This window comes from Acinonyx jubatus, chromosome B3 (genome assembly GCF_027475565.1).
Source record: "Acinonyx jubatus isolate Ajub_Pintada_27869175 chromosome B3, VMU_Ajub_asm_v1.0, whole genome shotgun sequence".
NCBI classification, from domain to species: domain Eukaryota; kingdom Metazoa; phylum Chordata; class Mammalia; order Carnivora; family Felidae; genus Acinonyx; species Acinonyx jubatus.
This window is the reverse complement of record NC_069386.1, coordinates 110,283,911-110,305,593: the sequence shown is the minus strand read 5'-3', so window position 1 is coordinate 110,305,593 and position 21,683 is coordinate 110,283,911. Positions and strand designations below refer to the sequence as shown.

The window sequence follows — 21,683 nt, the reverse complement described above, 5'->3', positions numbered from 1 at the left end:
GAGTAAGTAATATCATTATTCCCAGATGATATTGCTGCATAGAAAATACAAAAAAAAATCTACACAATATGAAATATTAAAGTGATTAGAAAGGTTGTGGTTTACAGATGAAAATACAGAAATCAGTGGTATTTCTATGTATTAATATGAAACAATTGGAAAATGAAATTTAAATAAACTATATCATTTACAACAGCATCTTTGAAACATCAAATATCTAGCCATAAACCAAAGATGTATGAGACATCTAAACTGAATACCAAAGGGGTACCTGGATGGCTCAGTCGGTTAAGTTCGGCTCAGGTCATGATCTCATGATTCTTGAGTTCAAGCCCCACATTGAGTTCTGGGCTGACAGCTTGGAGACTGGTGCCTGCTTTGGATTCTGTGTCTCCTTCTCTCTCTGCCCCTACCCCTCTCACACTCTCTCGCGCTCTCTCTCAAAAAAAAAAAAAAATAGATTAAAAAAATAAAATAGAATTATCTGAATATCATAAAACACTGCTGAGAGAACTTAAAGATCCAAGTAAATAGAGGGTCACCTGGGTGGCTCAGTCAGTTAAGTGTCCAACTTCGGCTCAGGTCATGATCTCACACTTCGTGAGTTTGAGTCCTGCGTTGGGCTCTGTGCTGACAGCTCAGAGCCTGGAGCCTTCTTTGGATTCTGTGTCTCCCTCTCTCTCTGCCCCTCCCCAGCTCATGCTCTCTCTCTCCAAAATAAATAAACATTTTTTTAAAAATTATCCAAGTAAACAGATAGATATCCATGTCTACAGGTTTATAGAATGGAAGATTCTATACTGTTAAAGATGCCAATTCTGTCCAAATCGATGTACAGCTTCAATGCAATCCCAAATGTAATACCAATCGATTTTTGTATTGTAATGATTCTAGATGCATATGTATTTAGTATTAGTATATGAAGTATAGCTCCCCTCAAAAGGAAAAACACTGAAGGAGAAAAAAAATTGGAAAACCTATACCACCAGGTATCAAGACTCAGTATAAATTCCTAGTAACTAAGACAGGATAATACTGGTGTGAGGATACACAAACAGACCAGTGGAACACAATATACACTCTAGAAACAGAGCCATCTGATTTATATCAAAGGTACCCTACAATCGAGTAGGAGCAAATGGATATCCATAGGCTGTTAAAAAAAAAAAAAAAAAGCTACTGATTTCTACCTTGCCTCATTCATACAAATTAATCTGAAATGCACCAAAAAAGTTCAAGTACAGGGGAAAGCAATAAAGCTTCTAGAAGAAAATTTTGGAGAATATGTTCATGATCTTATAGTAAGTAAGTAACCTACTACACATAAAATTTAATTTACTTATAGTAAATTAACGTGAGTAACGTTAATTAAATGAGTAAATTACTCATTTAATAAATGAAACTTCATTAATACTAAGAATTTTTATTTATTAAAAGATACTATTAAGAGAATGAAAAGACTAGCCACAGACTGGAAGGAGATATTTGCCATATATATGTCCAAAATACTTACATTCAGAATTATAAAGAATTCCTACAAATCTGTAAGACAGCCCTATTAAAAAATGTATTTAAAATATTAAATATTTAATATATCTTAATATATTAAAAGGTGCTCAACATCATTACTCATCTGGGAAACGTAAATCAGAAACCACTATACACTGACCAGGACAGATAAAAGTAAAAAGATTGACAACACCAAATTTTGACAAGAATGCAGAACACTGAAACTATCTTCCTTTGCTGGTGGGGATAGAAAATGGTAAAACTTTTTTGGGAAATGACAACCCAGCAATTCTACACCTATGAGGCAATTTACTCATCAAAAGACATACAAAATCATATTCATAATAGCTTTATTAACAATAGTCAAAACTAGCAATAATTCAAATGTCTATTAACAGAAGAATAATGATCCATTCATTCAATGGAATACTACATAGCAATAAAATGAACAACTGCTACACACAACATGGATGAATATCATAGACATAATGATGAGTGACAGAAGTCATTCTATTTATACAAAGTTCAAGAATAGGCAAAAGTAATCCCTGAGGACAAGAATCAGAATAGTGATTACTTGGGCGTGGCATGGGAAATGGATATTGACTAGTAAAAGACATGAAGGAAGATTCTGGAGTGCTGGAAATGCTCCATATCTTGATCTCGGGTGGTACTTACAAGAGTCTATATACATGAAAAATTCATCATGCTGTGCAATTAACATTTGTGCGTTTAACTGTATGCATGTTATATCTCACATTTTAAAAATGTTACAGCAGGAAATTCAAATGGGTGTATACTGGGGTAAATCATCTTACTACAAAGGATACACTGTATAATGTTTTTAATACCCAAGACTACGAGTAAGGTGCCCTGGGTGTTAGCCCCATACTTTATCATGTAACCCTAAATAAGTCATTTAACTGGGTCTTAGTTTCTTTACCTAGTAGAATGGGTTTGCCCAGATAATCCTTCAAGTTCCATATCTAAAAATCTGAGTCTTTGAGATAAACTACTTAATTAAAAAATCTAATTCTTAAACTTCAAACTACCACACAGTCACCTAAGGCCTGAATGTAGCAAAACCAAGTTAGCTCTTGTAATTCTAATTAAGGAAGGTTAAATCAGATAAGTCATGCAGCTGTTCATACTGAATTTCCTATACCTGTATTTAAGTTCATCTACTTTAGCCAAGACATTCTAGTGCCACCCCTTCAGCAGCCAAAAAAAACCTGACAGCCAGATTATCTTTCCTTGCTTTTCCCAGGATGGGTTATTCATTCTTCCAGGCCCCACTCAAACACTACCTTCTTTAAAATACCATCCCTCCTCCATATGCTAACTTGGATGCAAATTATAAAAAATAAATTATAGAAATAAAATAAAAATAAAATAAAATAAATTAAAAAATAAAATAAAATAAATAAAATAAAATAATAAAATAAAATAATAAAATAATAAAATAAATAAAATAAAATAAAATAAAATAAAAAAATAAAATAAATAAAATACCATACCATCCCTCCTACAGCCATTCTTCAGTCTAAATTCATTGTTCCTTCCTCTGTGCACCCACAGTATGTTGCTTATACTTCTATTATGGCTCTTCACTCTGCCTTATACTTACTTGTTTTTTAATGTTTATTTATTTTCGAGAGAGACAGTGCAAGCAAGGGAGGGGTAGAAGGAGAGGGAGACACAGAATCCAAAGCCAGCTCCATGCTCTGAGCTGTTAGTGCAGAGCCTGACACGGGGCTTGAACTCAGGGACCACGAGATCACGACCTGAGCTGAAGTCGGACGCTTAACTGAATGAGCCAACCAGGTATCCCTTATAGTTACTTGCTTTCATGTATGTAAGTAGACCCTTTCCAAAGGAAAAATATACTCACTTAGCCAGCTAGATCAGCCAAATCAATCCTGGAAATCAATGAGTAACAGCACAGTAAGATAACTTTCATATTTGATTCTATATTAACAGTGGCAAAGTGAGATAGTATATACTAAATGCTGCTCTCCCCTACTCGAAGCAGTAAGAGATTATTATGAATATTCAAGATACTGAACTAATCCCAATCCTTACTTTAGTCTACTCTCCAAAAAATGAAATATCTGTAGGCAGATAGCTGAAGAAAGAAGTAAATCAGTCCTGCAGTGGGGAAACAAATTATTTATGAAATTATTTTATCTTAATAAACAGATGGTTAGGGAAGAAATAAGTAAACTATTTTAGGATTATATATTCAGCATCATTTTTCTGTTAACTGACCCTGCTCCTGTCCACATGGTTGGTACAGCATAACCTCTATCCTTTGATCACAAATGACTGGTCCAGGACAAAGTTCTTCCTCAAAAATTTTAGAAACACAACTGTGAAAATAAAGTCAGTCCTTCTCTGGATGGCTGAAATGGGAAGATATAAATAATACAGAAACTGTTGATGGCACTGTTTTTTCCATTGTGAAAAAGGCAAATCTGTGGTGAAAGAAAATAAAACTTACAGAAGAAAGCAAAAATGAAAAACAGTCCTGAGGACCTTCAAACCCTAGATCCAATATTCCTAAGGCTTCATCCTATACTTAGGTTTTATGAGATTAGACACCCCATTATTCTTATAACAAATTTCCTCTTTACTAAAGCTAGTTCAATTTGAACAATTCTGCGATAGACAGTTACTTTGACGACCCCCAACTAACCACTCTTCCTAGTATTCCTAGTCTCTTCCCACGGTGACTCTGGGCTAGTGCTATGACCAATAAAAAATGGTGAAAATGAAGCTGTGCCAGTTTCAGGCCTATTCCTTAATTGGGCTGGCAGCTTCTGCCTCCTCCCTCTCATAATGCTTGCTCTTGGAATGCTTCTTGGAACCCAGCCATCACACCATGAGGCTAATGAATCAGCCATGTGGATAAATCCACATGTAGGAGAACCAAGGCCCTGGACAACAGTCCCATTTAAGCCTCCAGACGACTGCAGCTATACCAGAACCCCAACTAATGCCACCTACAGCAGAACCACTGAGTTAATTTGTAGAAATGTGAGAGGCATTAAACTGTAGTTTTAAGCCACTAAGTTTTGTGATGGTTTATAAATGTAAATTTTAACTAACATAAAAGTTCAATTCACATACAAGTAATTTGGAATTATACTTTTCTAACACAGACTATGTCTTGGAGCATGGTTTAGCAAACTATGGCTCTTGTGCCAATTCTGGCCCACAATCCATTTTTATAAATAAAGTTTTATTGGAATACAGTCGTGCTCATGCATTTACATATTGTTTATGACTACTTTCATGTTACAAAGGCAGACCTGAATAGCTGTGACAGAAATCATATAGTCCAGAAAGCCCAAAATATTTACTATCTGGCCTTTTACAGAAAAAGTTTGGTAAATTCTATCATACAGTACTTGGCAAGTGTTTTTAATATATAAATGACTTAAAATGTAAACCTACTTTACAACTAACTCCTCATACTCAAAGGATGGATGACACTATAAATATTTAGTGGTTTTAGCCTCACATAATGTGAAGCAAATCACATGCTTGCCACATGCTGAATGTTTGTGTCCTCCCAAAATTCATTATGTGAAAATCAGTGCGATGATGTTTGAAGGTGAGGCCTTTGGGAGGTGATGGGGTCATAAAGATGGAATTAGTGCCCTTAAAAAAGAGACCCAGAGACTTCCCTTCCCACTTTTGCCATGTGAGAAGACAAAGAGAAGATAGCTGTCTATCAACCAGGAAGTGGACCCTCACTGGACATCAGATCAGCTGCTGGTACCTTGATCTTAGATTTGCCAGCCTCTAGAAACATGAAAAATAAATTTCTGTTGTTTATAAGCCACCCAGTCTATGGTACTTTATTAGAGCAACCCAAAAGGACTAAGACAATATTGAACTGGTCTGTATTGTTTGTTAACAAGTCAGACTACAGTCAGACTAATATATTAATCATGGGCAGGAAAACAACAGAGTAATAAAATTAGATCCATAATTATTTTGCTTATCAGTTCCTACTATGCAGGTAGGGGATCTCCATTTCAAGTTTCTCATATATTAGATATGACCCACTTCTGAATTGCACTAAAAATCAGAAAAGCATGAATGTTTCACCATAATGTATAGTTGACAGGGTTTTTTTCCACCTAATAATACTTTACAGACCGATCTGCACAATGCTGTAAATTCTACAGATTTTCTTTTGGCATCTGATATTTCATAAGTATTTCCCCCTTTTTATACATAATATTCCTTTGCCTTATACCCCAACTAATTGTTACTTCAATCCAAGCACAATCAGGCCTAAGTCTTGGCTCCTTATCCCTGGGGCTTACTCTTTTCCTCATCTACCAATTAAAAATCTCTCTTCTACAAATCAACAATCATCTATGTAGTTTTATTTTACTATTGCTTTACCACCCTGTATAACTGCATCATTTGTATAATATTTAAAACTTTTCTACTTTCTTTACTATAGAATAGAACTCCATTAAATTACCCACATAGGTAGAGGCAGTTTTCTCCACAGACCTTAATAAGACTTAAAGAATATCAGAAACAGTTTCCCATCTATACTTTACTTTAAATGTATATATCAAAAATCTCAAATTGTCATTAGTTATTACACTACAAATACCATCTTCTTACCCTAACAGCCCAAAATTTAAGATAGAAAATAAGAATTTAGATCAAGACAACCCCAGTATAATAATAATCTTTAATGCTGCTCCTAAAAGAAGATAATACGAAATAGTGGAAAAACAGCATGAAGATAAACCATGACTAGATCAGTTATCTAAATGATGTATTAGTGGGGTAGCAGAATGGCTCAGTCAGTAGAGCATGCAACTCTTAATCTCAGGGTCATGAGTCAAGCCTCACATCACAAAAAGCGCTTACTTAAAAATAATAATAAAATAATAATAGCAGTTATATTTATGGATTTCCATTACCATGTTTATAAAGGTAATTACATTCAAAGTTATTACAATAAACAAACATTTAATGAGTACTTATTATGTGGGCACGTTCATTAAATGTTTACAGTTATCTCACTTATCACAACAACCCTCTAGGGCAGACATTGGTATTACTCCCCATTTTACAGATGAGAAAACCATAGCTTAGAAAAGTTAAGTAACTCCAAAATTTTAACTTCATTTAATTTAGGTATAAACCCAGGTGGTCTAATCCAGAGCCCACTATTCCAAGTATCTGTGTGATCCTAAAACAATAGTGTTCATTAGAATTATAGGTCTTATTTTTACAACAGCTTTATTTTAAATATGTAAGCAAAATATTTACAACTTTTTGCAGGGGAGGAGTACTAATCTTGGCTTTCCAGATCTTGATATATATCTGTTAATTAAAGAAGAAAAATGTAATACTTCAATATATCCAAATCACTAGCATTCTTCTAAGCTTGACAGTTATTACATGTATGTAATGTTTATTCCAAATCTTAAGCACTTTGTGATTTGAACTCCGTAGCATGTGATATTGAAGGAAATAAATTGCACATATTATGCAGTGGAAGTAACAGACATTTATTTCCATTTATATTTGGTATGAATGTCAGTGTCAATGTCTAGCAATTTTTCCTATTTGAAGTAAGGAAGGCATTTCAGATCAATAATTGTGCTGTCAGTAACAGATTGTAGATAACATGAATACAAGCAATAATAGAATGGTAAATATGAGGCATGTTCTGAGTTTGAGATTAATAAGATTTTAGAGCTGAAGGAGATTTTAGAGAGCATCTCTTCAACTTCACACTTCACAGATAATGATACCAAACTCCCACTGGAAAAATCTGAAACAATTTGATCCAATGTTCTTTCTCATGTAATAATAACAAAACAAGATTGCTCTTTCTAGTTTTCACTATCACAGATTTTCTGAATAATATATTCAGTCAATATTTTAATACAAAAAAAAAAAGAAATGGGAATTGGTAAGCAATTGAATGTGTCTGTGTGTATATATATATATATATATATACACACACACACACACACGTGTATATATACATACATATATATATATACAAATCCAAACTAAAAAAATCTTCATGGTGGAGATTATTATAGATAACCACTATTTCTACAGCAAAAAGCTAAAAGAAAAAATATAAGGGTCTTACACGGACTTCCGGAAGACCATTTATAGGGGGAAAAAAACACAATTTCCCAAAGAAGTATTGAATTCTGGTGTGCCTTGAGAAAGTGTTCCATTCTCAAAAAGTTTAGAAACACTAAAGTTCAACAGGATCCACAACCATAATATCACTCATGTCTTTTATGCTAATATGCTTTAATATATTATGAATCTCCAAAAGAAGGGATGTTATACAGCACTTTTTTTCAAATTTATTTGAAAATAAAAACCTCTTGGGGCACCTGGGTGGCTCAGTCAGTTGAGCGTCAGACTTCGGCTCAGGTCATGATCTCATAGTTCGTAAGTTCAAGCCCCACATCGGGCTCTGTGCTGACAGAGCTGGAACCTGCTTCAGATTCTGTGTCTCCCTCTCTCTCTGCCCATTCCCCACTCATATCTGTCTCTCTCTGTCTCTCAAAAATGAATAAACGTTAAAAAAATTAAAAAAAAAAGAAAAGAAAAGAAAAGAAAAACCTCTTCACACCATACCTATTGTAATATTTCCCAGAGAAGTGTTGCTAGAACAAAATTTAGAAAACACTGGGAGAGATTGTTCATAGGAAAAAAAGACTAAAGACCCATAACTGATCATAAATTTAAAATAAAGTAACGTAAAAAGGCTGTTGTAAAAACCAGTAAAATCTTACTATTACACGTATATTACTATTCTAAAATGTCATTAGATAAGCATTCTTAAACACAGCATGAAGAAGTGGAAGTCAGTCATAGTTAACTGACAAATCAATTAGCCACTATTGATATTAAGGGGTCCTGAGTTTAGCCCACTAATTCTCACAACTTAACTTGCTCCAGTTTGAATTTATAATAACTATCTGCCAGAGAACCCTTTTCATGGAAGAAGCAGGAGAAAGAGGAAAAGGAGAAAGCAGGAGAAAAAGGAAAAGATGTAATAGACTATATTCTTAGGGAAAAAAAGTACTCACTCTCCTAGTCATAATGATTGGTTCAAAGAAGGACAAAGGAGCAACTTGCATCATACTCAGGAAAACAAAGCACTGAAATGAAGAGTAAGAGTTCATGATTATATTAATTCCCTGATCACACTGCTTGAGATCCTAAAATCAATTCTTCCTCTATACTCCTACATAGCTACGTAAATTAGTAACTTTCCATTTTCACTTAATTTTGAGCTAGGTACCTGTCATTTGCAGTAAAAGGGTACTAATCCACATATGTAATTCAAGAAAGAGATCTCAAAAGAACCAGTTAAGTAACAAAAAAGATCATACCAAATGAAGAGGAGAATATTAATTATAATTAATACATTATTTTTGGAAGGCAAGTTTCTAATTTCTATCAAAATTTTAAAATTCATATACCAATGACCCAAAAAGTCTAGAGTAATTAATCTTACATTTAAAAAAACTCACAAATATGCAATGATAAATGTACAATGTTACTGTCTACAACATTTGTCACAGTGAAAAATTAGAAATCTCAACGTTCATCAATTGAGGATTGATGATTAAATACAGAATAACCTATGACTGATGATTAAATACAGCATAAAAAGAAAATATCTATATGAACTAATTGTTACATGCCAAGAAGTATAATGTGTTAAGAGCTCACACTCTAGGAAGAGACTACATGGGTTCGACTTGCGGCTTGGCCTTTAAATTTCGCCCATCACAGTAATTTGAGCAAATTACTTAATCTTTCTCTGCTATAATTTCCTTAACTGTAAAACAGTGATACTATTATGAGGATTAAATTAATAGGCTCTATGACAGGCTCTAGAAAAGCATTTTACATTTGGTAAGCTCTCAAAAAAGTTAACTATTATTATTTTCACTAATACAAAAACATGTCCAAGACATGCTGGAAAGGGTGGTAGGTGCAGAATACTATGTATGAGCGAAGATCACAAATTCAAATGACAGAGCTAGGTAAAGAATATAAATAGGTTCAGTGGGAATTGAGAGAAACTGGAGAACACATGCTCTATTTCCAGGGGACAACCACTTAACCAACTATTGTCATATGAAAAAGAGGTTGCCATGTTGCTGAGTCTTAAAAAGTTAAAAATATGGGTTTATATGAAATATATTTTTAAATATTTGAAACACACTTTTTTGTAAAAACACAGCCAGGACCTAATGAATCATGTGTATTGGTCAGTTATGGCCATCGGTCTGCCAATTTGCAAACTCTGATGTAATAAACATATGCTTGTATACAGAAGAACAAAAATAAAAATCTTTTTCTTATTTTTAAATGTTTATTTTTGAGAGCGAGTGAGTGGGGGAGGGGCAGAGAGGGAGAGACAGAAGATCTGAAGCGGGCTCTGCACTGACAGTAGAGATCCCCATGGGGGGCTTGAACTCATGAACCTTGAGATCATGACCTGAGCTGAAGTCAGATGCTTAACCAACTGAGCCATTTAGGCACCCCAAAATTAAAAATCTTAAAAATGATTAACACTAGAGAGAAAGAGACTGGGAAAGTAGAGTGGTAGGGCTTAATTTTACACTTTACCTTTCTGTACTGTTACATATTTTACAATAACACAAACATACTCCATAAGTTTTTAAAATTCATTAACAACATGCTAAGTATTCAGAAGCTATCCCATTTGCAACTAAATTCAAATGTAACTACTATCACAGAGACATCAATGCTATCATAGCATAATTTTTTAAATTTGCATTAGGATCAAAATTCACTATTGACTCTTAAGTGGAAGGGAGAAAAGGTGATCACATTTTTAATGTTTCATCCTTTTTGTGTCTGAAAATAGTATTTACCCTATTCAATTTCTTGTGTCCAAGATATCCAAAAGTTCTTAACCTGAATTAGACTTTAAAGATCATTAATTCTAAGTATACTTTTTTCTTAATGTTTGTAAAAAAAAAAAAAAAAGAACTTAACAGTACATTTCCACTTAGCACTCAAGCTGGTCTCTTCCTTTCATGAGTTTCTGCATTTTTATTAACATTTTCAGCATCAGGCAGACACAATTAGCCATGATCCTGAAATGTCAAAGTACAAAGAAATATGTAAATTTCTTTTGGTCTTATAGTAATAACCATTCCTTCTCTAATGCCCTCAACCCAAAAGTGAAAACAATCATTCTTTAGACCTGCAAGTCTAAATGGATATGCTACCATGTTTAATTCTTAGCAAGGTAGTTCATGTACTTCCCAAGGGTATAGTAGATTAGAAACTAGAAGGTGAAGGGCAACTTATAAAGGCCATAAGGATTAAATAACAGGCGCCAAATGCTTAGAACAAATTGAACATGTTTATACCATGTATATAGGCCTGATAATTGTTAGCTATAATTACTTAAACCTGATTGAACAAAAATAAATTATGTTCAATATCTTCTATGTTAGAAAGTAGGAAATATGTAATGGTTTAAAAATTTGTGTCAAAAATGGCTTTACACGAAAAGTTTTGATGTTTATACTTAAGTAATCTACATCAAAAAGAAAATATAGAAGCACTTTATTCCTTGAAATGCAACATAAATGAAGCATGAATTTGTCAATATCCAAGTTGACTAAATAGCGTGTTCCTATTAATGCTAAAATATAAGCTCCAAAAGGACTAGGACTGTATTTGTCTTATTCACTATTGTATCCCTCACTTTAGCACAGACCCTAGCACATAGATGTTGAATACTGAATACATTATTTCCTTTGTTCATCACATTAACTCTATTAAGTAAGCATAATTACCCCCACTCAAAGCTAAAGAAACAGAGGTAAAATGCAGTTAAGTGTCTTGAAAGTCATAGAAGACGTAGAACTTGATTCCTATTTTATGCTATTTTGACCATCAGAACTGACCTTCAAAATAACATTTTCAGAATTTCTTCAACCTATAAATTTTTCATTTTTTAAGATGACATTTTTAAAAATTACTATAAAATTACTCTAAAATAATCCTCATAAGACTTGCCCATCAACTAAGAAGCAAATATATCAAACCTGACAGTATAAAAATGTTTCAAATACACATTATTAATATCATCCTCTTACTAGCAATATATAGAAAAATACTAAACCCCTGAACTGTCTTCTTACTAGTAACAGTGAAGTTCTGGTTAACCTAAGTGTTTTTGGGTAGCTGCTTCCTAAGCCACTATATAAATGTCACACCACCCAATTTTCTTTATTATACATCTCCTATGCCATTACTTCATTAATAGGTGCTACAACAAAAGGACACAAAAGACGTAAAGCACACAATCTTGTTTCAAGAACTTTAAAACCTACTTTGACTAAGATGTTTATACAAGACATTACCAAACTGCATCAAAGCAACATATGATGAGAAAAGGAAGATTATTAAATATACACTCCAAGTTAGACATATATGGTAGGCATTTTCACATACATTATCTCAGTTCTTACAACTCTGTGAAATAAGTATTGCCATCCTCATTTTGGAGAAGGAAACTGAAATTCAGAGAGATTAAATGACTTCCCAAAATAAAGACCAAATCTGGGTCTGAAATCTAAGTTTGTTTGACTCTAAAGTACTTTTGTCTTTTTTTAAAACTATACCTTGTAGCCTCCCACATATACATGATTACAGGGTATAGACAACATTTATAAATACTGCAGGAAAACAAAGACATCATCGTAGAGAATATTTTCTAGGATTTTGTTGAGGAAGTAATGCTTGAGCTAAGTCTGAAATTAAGTATAAGACTGACACTACTGATAACAGAGGATTATCAATGTCACAAAAATTTTTCAATGTTTATTTACTTTGAGAGAGACAGAGCATGAGAGGGGGAGAGGCAGAGAGAGAGGAAGAGAGAGAAAACCAAGCAGGCTCCACACTATCAGCAGAGTCCTACAACGTGGGGCTCAATCTCATGAGTCATGAGATTGATCATGACATGTGGCAGAAATCAAGAGTCTGAAGTTCAACCAACTGAGCCACCCAGGCGCCCCAACACAAAAATTTCCAAATGAAAAAAAATCTAAATATTTTTCCTTCAGTTTACACTGACAGGACTTAACCTCTGAAATTTTATCTTTTCTTCCGTTTTTTATTCTCTTGCATTTTTCTAACCCCTCCCATCATGATTTTCATTGAGACAAAAAATATTAACTAAGTCTGATATCCTATATTTCTCTTTCCAGTTGTTCAAGATGCTAAAGTATAGAAACATTGCCATGAGAGTTTAAAGTGATCTTAGAGAATGACTCCTTCTGGTTAGTGGTAAGAAAAGCTAAGAGTTAAGTAATATTACAAAACTTTACTGGCCAATCTAGCATTAGAAAGCCAGTCTTCTAGTGTTCTTCCCATGACCCAGTGCTCCTTAAATTTTTGGTGTCAAAGGACCAATAACAGAGAAGATTGATGAGGTCTGGAGCTGTAAAATGGGTTTACTTGAAATTTCTTTGAAGTTTCTAATTTTATCTTAACAATTCATGTGAATTCTACATTCTGTTCCTAATTTACACATACTTAAAGCAGTTTAAATTATACATTGTCAAGTAAAATTGATACTAAGACTTAGTAAGACTAAAATTGATTCTAAGACTTAGAATCCTTAAAGAGTATCCCTTGACACAATATCATGTACCCAATATGAAAAGCAGGACACAAATTGTATAATGCCCCTTTTTACCACATCTCATTTCCTTGCCCCCTTATTTTTCAAATTAGGAATTTTTTTTAAAGCATATAGTAAGTTTAATTCCATTCTTTCAAAATGCATACTTACTGGAAAAACTGTAAAAATAATCGGGTTGTTTAATTATAAAATTTAAGAAAGTTTAATTAAAATTAATATATTGAACACAAATTCACTTATGAATTCATTGAACAACCTGGATACAACTTCTACATGAAGATACTTCATTAGACTTTTGCTTTTGGGGTGGTTGCTCAAAAATTAAGCAAGACTGCATGCTATCCATACTAACTACAGTCCCAAATACTTTTGAGCAGGTTAAATAATCTTTTCTTCTTCTGTGGTATTTATCTTCTCTGCCCAGATGTGAAGGAAAAAAATCTCTTGTGGTTTCATTGCTTCTTTTTTAGGATCTCTTTTTTTTTTTTAAACAGCTCAAATTCCAAATATGTTTCCTTGTTCTTCAATCCTATTTACAGGAGGAAAGTATAAGTTTTATCTATTTTACTGAGTGTTTCACAAAGTACTTTATTCACCTTAAATACGAATGTATCACCAGTAAGAATAAAATTAGACTCTTATTGTTTCTTCCCCAGCAACATACTGCTGATTCTCCACACCTCAGTTAATGTCAAATAGTCATACATGATTTTAATATAGTTAAAACTCTTAATATATAACATAGGTACTGCTAGCTTATAAGGTTGTTAGCCAGTGATGATAGTATATTCATTAGAAATTAATGATTTCCTACTTTAGCTAAACATTTAATTCTCTAATACGTTGATTTCAACCAAAAATTCGTGAAAGAATGACCTAGTTTGAGGAATAGGATTCTTTTTAACAATGGTCATACAGATCAATATTGGTATGTTTGCCTGAACACAAAATTCCATTCAGTAGAATTTAAGTTTGGTTTGCAATACGAATTTGCATAGTTAATGACAACACCTATTCTCAAAACAAAGATTTATAAACATCAATAAATAAGCTTTTCAGAAAATGTACAAGGATAAACTTGAGGAATGAAAATAAATGCCTCAACAATTCTAGACTTACATGATTATAATCTCCTCGGTTTAGAATCTGTTAAATATTTTGAATGACTTTATTTATGAATGACTAAAATACTGCCTATATGTAATATATTTGGTGTTCTACTTTACAATTTTTAATCTCTATTATCTAGTCTTATATTTGTTCTAATATCTTCTACTGATTACAGATCCCTATTCTCATTCTCTATATTATATAAATGCATGCATTCATTAGTTTCCTGATGTTTCTGTGAAGCTTTAACAGTTAGAGAACTAGTGTGCTCCCTGGATAAAGAGTTTATTTAGAAATAGAAAAAAGTAGGTGAAAAGTGACACATTAATATATAATGAGTCTGCTATAAACCTAAAATGTTTCCGTGATAACCAATTTTTATGTACCTAAATGTTCCCATTTTCCTGATAATTAGCATAACTAAAATAGCCATGTCACACTAATTATTATAATCTAATTTTCAAGTCCAAAATGATTCAAGACCATTAAGCAAAAAGAAATGCCTCTGCTAAATATTTTCCTACCACTGTTTCAAAATTCTAATATTTGATGAGAATTTCAACAGACTGCATACTACATCTATTTGCAAAATTCATAGCCAAGATGAAGACTAAAAAAAATACAGAGGATGAGAAGTTTCAAAGTATACATATGATTTTTCAACAGATAATAAAAAATGTCACAATGAAAGTCAATTAAAGACTTGAGAAATGACAACACAATTTCACCAAAATACAAACACATTGTAAAATGTGTGCATAGGTAGACAATACTCTCAATCACCTCTTAAAAATAGATAAAAATACTTATTATCATGAAGCATGTAGAAGATATTTTCTAAAACACGCTCTCTGCCTTTAAGAGAGCCACAAATTATAACTCATAAAATCACAATTTTAAGTGAGGTCTCTTAATTCAATTTTCTTAAGTATGAAGTCATAGTACTAAGTTCAATAAAGAAAACTTTTACACAGTAAAACTGCGAAACTTTAAGTTATATGAGACACAAAATCACACAACATAGCTTCATTTTTGTAGGGTTTTTTCTTGCACAAAATCACATGGAATATCAAGACCACAAATTTTAAGCTGTCTGTAATAAACATCCTCTATTTGCAGACTGAGAACTGGTGTTCTTTCCTCTGATTCTTCTGTTTCCAGGCTCTGTCGAAGTTGACTATAACTTTTCAAGTAAAAACATAAGTTATTTCTGACTTCACATGTCCATTTTATCATCACATACTATTGTCCTCCATTACCATTTCTTCCAATTCTGAAACTCCTTTTTCGTTCCTTCAGCTAGATCCTTATTCTTGACCCTAGACTTTTCCCCCTAAACTACTGTACCTCATTTTCATGAGACAGCTTCTCCAGATTACTGTTAATTCCACTGCCAAAGTTTTCTCCTTGACATCTTGCCTGTGCCACCTACCTATTCCACCTAAGCTTTTCAAGGTCCTTGCATTTCATTTTTATTCTGCTCAAGAACCTCATCCTCACAATATATTCATTTATAAGGTTGCCACTGACTTTCAACTCCCCTTTGAAATGCCAGTTTCTTCTTACCTTTAGTAAATGAACCAAATTCTCCCTTCAGATAGTCACGTTTGCTCCTAATTCATCTGGGAATGGAATTCCTTTTACACTTAGCCCTCAAACACACCGTAATTTATTTAAATAGCAGCACAATAATTACATACATTGTTTCTTTAGTTGTTTCCATACCAATATTATCCCTATTGTACTGTAGGGATAGAGATAAGGGCTGTTATCTTTCAAAGCATTCTGTACACCTATCTACTGTGTCACTTTACCCAGGTAAGAAGATTCACTAAATAAAACTATTAGGGAAAGCTTAAATTAACAACAACAACAAAAATTTTTTTAAACGCTATGGTTTAACTTGAAAACAGCTTTGACCTTTCGTTTCCATGGACAGCTGAAATACTTTGGATTCTATTAAGCTTCACTCTTACTACTCTATCATTTTTCAAAACTGGCTGAACTGTAAAGAGCAAGTTGAAGGCTGATAGAGGCTGTACATTTTTTACACCCGTGATTAGATTCTTTGAAAATCAGCAGTGTCAACTCTAAGAATTCTGATACAACTGAATCTTCACACAAGGCAACAGTTTCAGCACCAAAAGAAGAGAACAGCGCATCATCTGCTTTTGGGGGGGGGGGGGTTTCCCCTCCCTGCAACTGGCTTACACTAGTTTCTCTATCCCAGGGGCTTTCAATTAGGAAAATTCAACAAACCACCATTAACATCTGGAAAGAATACCACGGCAAGGCAACCCTTTTACTTAAAAGAGAGGAAGGGGTGCCACGGATATCTCCTTTTCATAAAACTCAGCAGCCAAATAAGCTTAGCACTCAATATCTACCGACAGAGATTTTTTTTCCTACCTAATAAAAGCAAGTCTCATTCAATTTAGTCCCTTCTCGAGCACCGTCTCAACCTGTCAGAATTTGACAAGAGAAAAAAAAATAAGAAGTGAGGGGCGGGGGACTAGGGAGACACAAGGATTCCCGTCTACATCTCTTCTTTTTCCAAAATCACAGCAAGTGTGCCTTGGATTTCCTTCACTCCAAACTAAGCCCTCAGATTCCAAATATAGTTCTTTAACCCCCACTTCGCCACTGAATTACACACAAACCTTGCCAATTACAGAACCACAGGAGAACCCCCAACAAATTGGCTTGCTATTCATCTCGGAAGTCATGCCCTGCAGCAACTGCCTACCGCCGAACTGAGGGATATTACCCAAATACAACGCAACGGAATCAGACATGCAGAGCACACACAGCTTCTGCGAGGGAGGGACGAGACCCAGGAAAAGTGCGCTGCTCACAAGCCTTGGGACCAACCGGAGAGGGGGGTTCCCAGAAAGGAGGGGGACAGAGAAGCCCAAGTCGGGGAATCCTACCCTCTCAAATAAAAAGCCCCGGCCGCAGGGTGCAGCCCGTCCCTCTAAGAAAACCAAGAGGCGGGCAGAGAGAGGGCCCTTTGCTGGGGAAGGCGGAATGCAGACACTTTCCGAGGTCTGGGTGCAAGCGATCCCCCACCTCTCGGGACAGACAAGGGGTGTCCCACGGGTGGTTGAGGGGATGCCCGACGGGCGACGGGTAGCCTGAGGCACAGCAGAGTTTCGCCTGATATTCCCCAGTGTGGTGTCCGGCCGGTGCCCGGGGCAAGCACAGCTACAGCAGCGCGGGGCCGCCAGCGGAGGGGGGAGGGGAGGGAGGGGGTGGAAACGGGGATCCCCCCTCTCTAAGACGAGCACTGGCGGAGGAAGCGCGCCGGCCAGTCAGAGCGGCGTGCTTCAAGCTGCGGAGCCGGGATCCCGCCGCCTGCACCGGCAGCAAGGAGCCCCGCAGCGCCCGCCGCACCAGCCCCTCAGTCCCCGGGGGCCAGGGACTTCGGCTGCGAAGGCACTGGGGCCTGATATCCGACGGGCCGGCCCCAGTTCCTGGGGGGCCCGCGGGAACACCCCAACCTCCGGCGGCTCTCAGCGGTTGTAAAACGCGCCCCCCCGTCCCCCTCCTCAGTCTTCCCTCCTCCCGAGGCCGCAGAGAAGAGTCACCACAGACGAGAAGCCTGAGACTAGTCGGGGACAGCGGCCGCGACGGTCCCGGACCTCCTCCCCCGGTTACCTGTGAGGACTCCGACACGGATTTGATGGTCGTGGTTAGTGAGGATCATTCCCTCGGTCGCCATGTTTCCCAGCGCAGTCACCGCACTGACAGGAGCCGGGAGAAGCCGGAGCCCGGAGCGCGCGGGCCGGGAGCGCGCTCGCCTCGGAGAGCGCGAGAGCGAGAGCGCCCGGGGAGCTCGCGGCGACCGGGCAAGGAGGGGGAGGCGGCCGGGCGCTCCGCGGCCTGCGCGGGGGAGAGGCCCGGCCGGGAGTGCGCGAGTCCGCGGTGGGGGGGGGCGGAGTCAGAGCGCGCGACTCCGCGTCCAGGTCGGAGGAGGCTAGCTGCGGTAGAGGGGTCGGGGGGCGGGCCGCAGGGGGCAGAGCGCGCGGAGGCGTCCGACGAGGCCGCTGAGACCCAGACCGCTCTGCGGAGAGCGAGACCGAGACCGGCTAGATAGCAGGAGAGTGAAGGGAAAGGAGTGCACACGCTCGGAGGGTTGCGGGGGCGGACTCGGGGACAGGGGCGGAGCTACACCGCGAGGCGTGGAACTCGTGGAGAGTGAGGGGAGGTGTGAGAGCTCGGGTTGCAGAGTACTGGGAGCGGGAAGGAGGCGGCCCAGCCCGAGAAGGACGGAGGAACGCTCCTGGGCGCGCGAGTAGCGGCGGATTGGCTGGAGAACGCGGAGCGGGTGCGCGCGGGACGCGAACGCCGCCTCAGCCGAGCCCCAGACAGAAGCAATCCCCTGCCGAGCCAGCGCGTCGTCGTTAGTCGCGGGCCAGCTCTCCGAGCCGTGGAGCCGCTCTCCCAAGGGGAGGAGAAAAGGACTCAGCATACGGGGCTTCTTCGTGCAGCCGCTCGACCCCATGAAAGCGCCAGGAAACCTGCAAGTGGCTTAGAAAGCTACGTGGGTGGCAGAACGGTGGCCACTGAAACCGAGAGCCCGCCGTAGTGAAGGAGTTATCCTGTCCCGCCTCACCTTCCCGCTTGCTTCGTCAGTCGGCTCGCCCTGCCGGAGGATTTCCATTTCTTCTCTGCTTTAGGATCCCATTTCCAAGTGTGTACCCACAGGACGGTCCTCACAAGCGAAGCAGAGCATCCTGAATGGGGATACCTGGCTTTTCTTCCTCCCGGTGTCCCGTGGTTTCGTGGCCTTACGCTCCATCACCACCACGGTCTCTGCTTTTAGATGAAAAGCACCAATCTCAGAGAATGAGAACAACGTGTTCCTCGCCCCTGAACCACGATCGAAAGATTGGAAGTAGAAGCCAGGCCGTGACAATTGAGTTTCATTTCATCATTTGTAGGATGTGAGATTACCATAAAAATAGTTTTTGTTGTCACTTATTTTCATGTACCTTTCATAAATGTATTATTAATCACCTTTGGCAATTTCACCTTGGCTTCTTGTTGTTTTCTAGCCTTTTCAATTTGGGAATTAAAAAAATAATACACACATATTTTTTTTTCCTAATGTTCTCAGCCATGATAAAAAACTTGGGGAGCGTAAGAATGAAAAGCAAATTGTCAAAAATGTATAATCAACGTTTGTACGCAATTAAAATCTCAATTTGATGGTTATGTTTTTTTATTGTGCCATTGAAACATGGACTTATCCTCTAACTGAAGATTCATATTGTTTTGTATTTCATTTTAAATAATGGGAATACAAAGTAGATGATGGATGAAACTGAGGTGGGATAAAATAGTAAAATTTCTTTTGAGTATGTGCATTGCTAGTATTTTTTATGGTAGATAAAAAATGGAAGGCAGATCATAAAGCCACTTTAATAATCTATCACCATAGAGCCTGGTGGCCAACAGATTCTAAACTAGTTTCAAGTGAGAGAGATATATGTGAAAATACCTCCAAGAAAATGGTTTGTTACGTTGTTGCCTTTGCAGTCTATATTGCAATCTTTTGCCTTTGCAATCTTTATTCCCCACGGCTCCCTCAAATTTGAAATAGTTGTAAAATGTCTTGAATTTTTAGAGAAATTCTAACCCTGCCTACTAATAGGTTCTATGACCTTAAACTAAGTTTGGGGTTTTTAAGGTTGCAGACTAAATAAGCACCCTCTCAACTTAGAATATTCTATAATTATCTGTAGAAAGAAACTGGTATTTTCCTTTCACAATAAATAACAGAAAACAAGGGACTTCCTGTATCTATAAAAGTAATAAGGGTGAAATTCATTAAAATTTAATTAACCCTAACATATATGGAGGTTTGTTTGCTGAAACTACTAAAATTGCTGAAAAAAACTAGTTATTAATAGAACTAAATTGGACAACTATAATATGTGCTTGTCTTCCAACAATTTTCCTCAAGTGTATTCATCTCTGCTAAATTTAGCAAACTGTAACAGAATTTGCACAGGAAGAACTCACTGACTTTACTGTCTAATGTGACTTTTTTAATGTTTTTTTTTATCTTTATTTATTTTTGAGAGAAAGAGAGAGGCAGAGTGTAAGCGGAGGAGGGGCAGAGAGAGAGGGAGAGAGAATCCAAAGCAGACTCCAGGTTCTGAGCTGTCAGCACAGAGCCCAACACAGGGCTCCGACCCACAAACCATGTGTTCATGACCTGAGCCGAAGTCAGATGCTCTACCGACTGAGCCACTGGGGCACCCTGCAATGTTTATTTTTGAGAGAGAGGCAGAGCACAAGCAGGGGAGGGGGCAGAGAGGGAGGGAGACATAGAATCCAAAGCAGGCTTCAGGGTCCCAGCTGTGAGCACAGAGCCTGACACAGGTCTTGAACCCGTGAACCGCGAGATCTTGTCCTGAGTTGAGGTCCGAGGCTTAACTGACAGACATCCTTACTCAGGTGTCCCTAATGTGACTTTTCTTTTACTGCTGCTTATTGAATGAATATTGCAGTATGCACATGCTTTTTTACTCTTGCTGTATAGTATGGCATTTCTTCAAAGTTCACCCTGGAAACAAGCGTTATAACAAAAAATTTTTCTGGTAAGAAGAGAGTAGCATTTCCAAATTTTGACAGATGTCTCAGGAATATACTGAGGGGAAAGGGGAAACAAAAAGTGAAAAAAAGTTTGTACCTAAAGGATTAGAAGGTCCCAAGGATTCACTGTCTCTATTAAGGTTTTAGTAATGAAGACAACAGGGGTTTACATTTACTAAAAATTAACAAAAGATAAGCATCTGACTTTCATAATGATTTTCATTTTGAAGATGAAAGACAAATGAGTTACTAAATGAATAAAAGTTGTGTTTCCATTTAGTGTAACACTTAAAGTGTGTTTACACTTAGCCCTCCTGGTACTTGAGTTTTCCTATGGTTAATTACAATTTCAGTATAAGGCAAAAGCTTACTGGCTTTTCTGGGGTCAGACTCTCCTCATTGATGTTAGATGTGAGAAAGAACAAATTTGGCAATGGATTATTCTCCCTGTAAGGCTTATTTGATTCTTCCCTCTTTCCTGATAGGCTAATGACCACAATTAAAACAGTCAATTAGGGGCACCTGGGTGGCTCAGTCAGTTGGGCGTCCGATTTCGGCTCAGGTCATGATCTCGCAGCTCGTGGGTTCGAGCCCCGTGTCGGGCTCTGTGCTGACAGCTCGGAGCCTAGAGCCTGCTTCTGCTTCTGTGTCTCCCTTCTCTCTCTGCCCCTAACCCACTCGCATTCTGTCTCTGTCTCTGTCAAAAATAAACATTTAAAAAAAAAACAGTCACTTAAAAATG

General features: G+C 37.3%; 1 protein-coding gene and 1 long non-coding RNA gene across 17 annotated transcripts in view; both read right to left on the bottom strand.

Moving 5' to 3' along the window:
• GPHN (gephyrin) overlaps positions 1–18,670 on the bottom strand; it is a 618,401-nt gene extending 599,731 nt beyond the window's left edge. For 2 of the 16 annotated variants that reach the window (XM_027065951.2, XM_027065959.2), the window contains exon 1: positions 17,996–18,628. In XM_027065951.2, coding sequence (XP_026921752.1) covers positions 17,996–18,059 — 64 coding nt within the window. In that variant the 5' untranslated portion in view covers positions 18,060–18,628. Of the gene's footprint in view, positions 1–8,612; positions 10,324–17,995 lie in introns of those variants that run through there. The other 14 variants (XM_027065953.2, XM_053224581.1, XM_027065952.2 and 11 more) reach the window with 13 other exon arrangements.
• LOC128316059 (uncharacterized) lies at positions 101–7,516 on the bottom strand. Its single transcript, XR_008299480.1, has 2 exons — positions 3,778–7,516; positions 101–3,428 (listed from the first exon to the last, which is right to left on the bottom strand). It is a non-coding gene; the product is annotated as an uncharacterized LOC128316059 (long non-coding RNA).
• Positions 18,671–21,683: the final 3,013 nt, after the last annotated feature.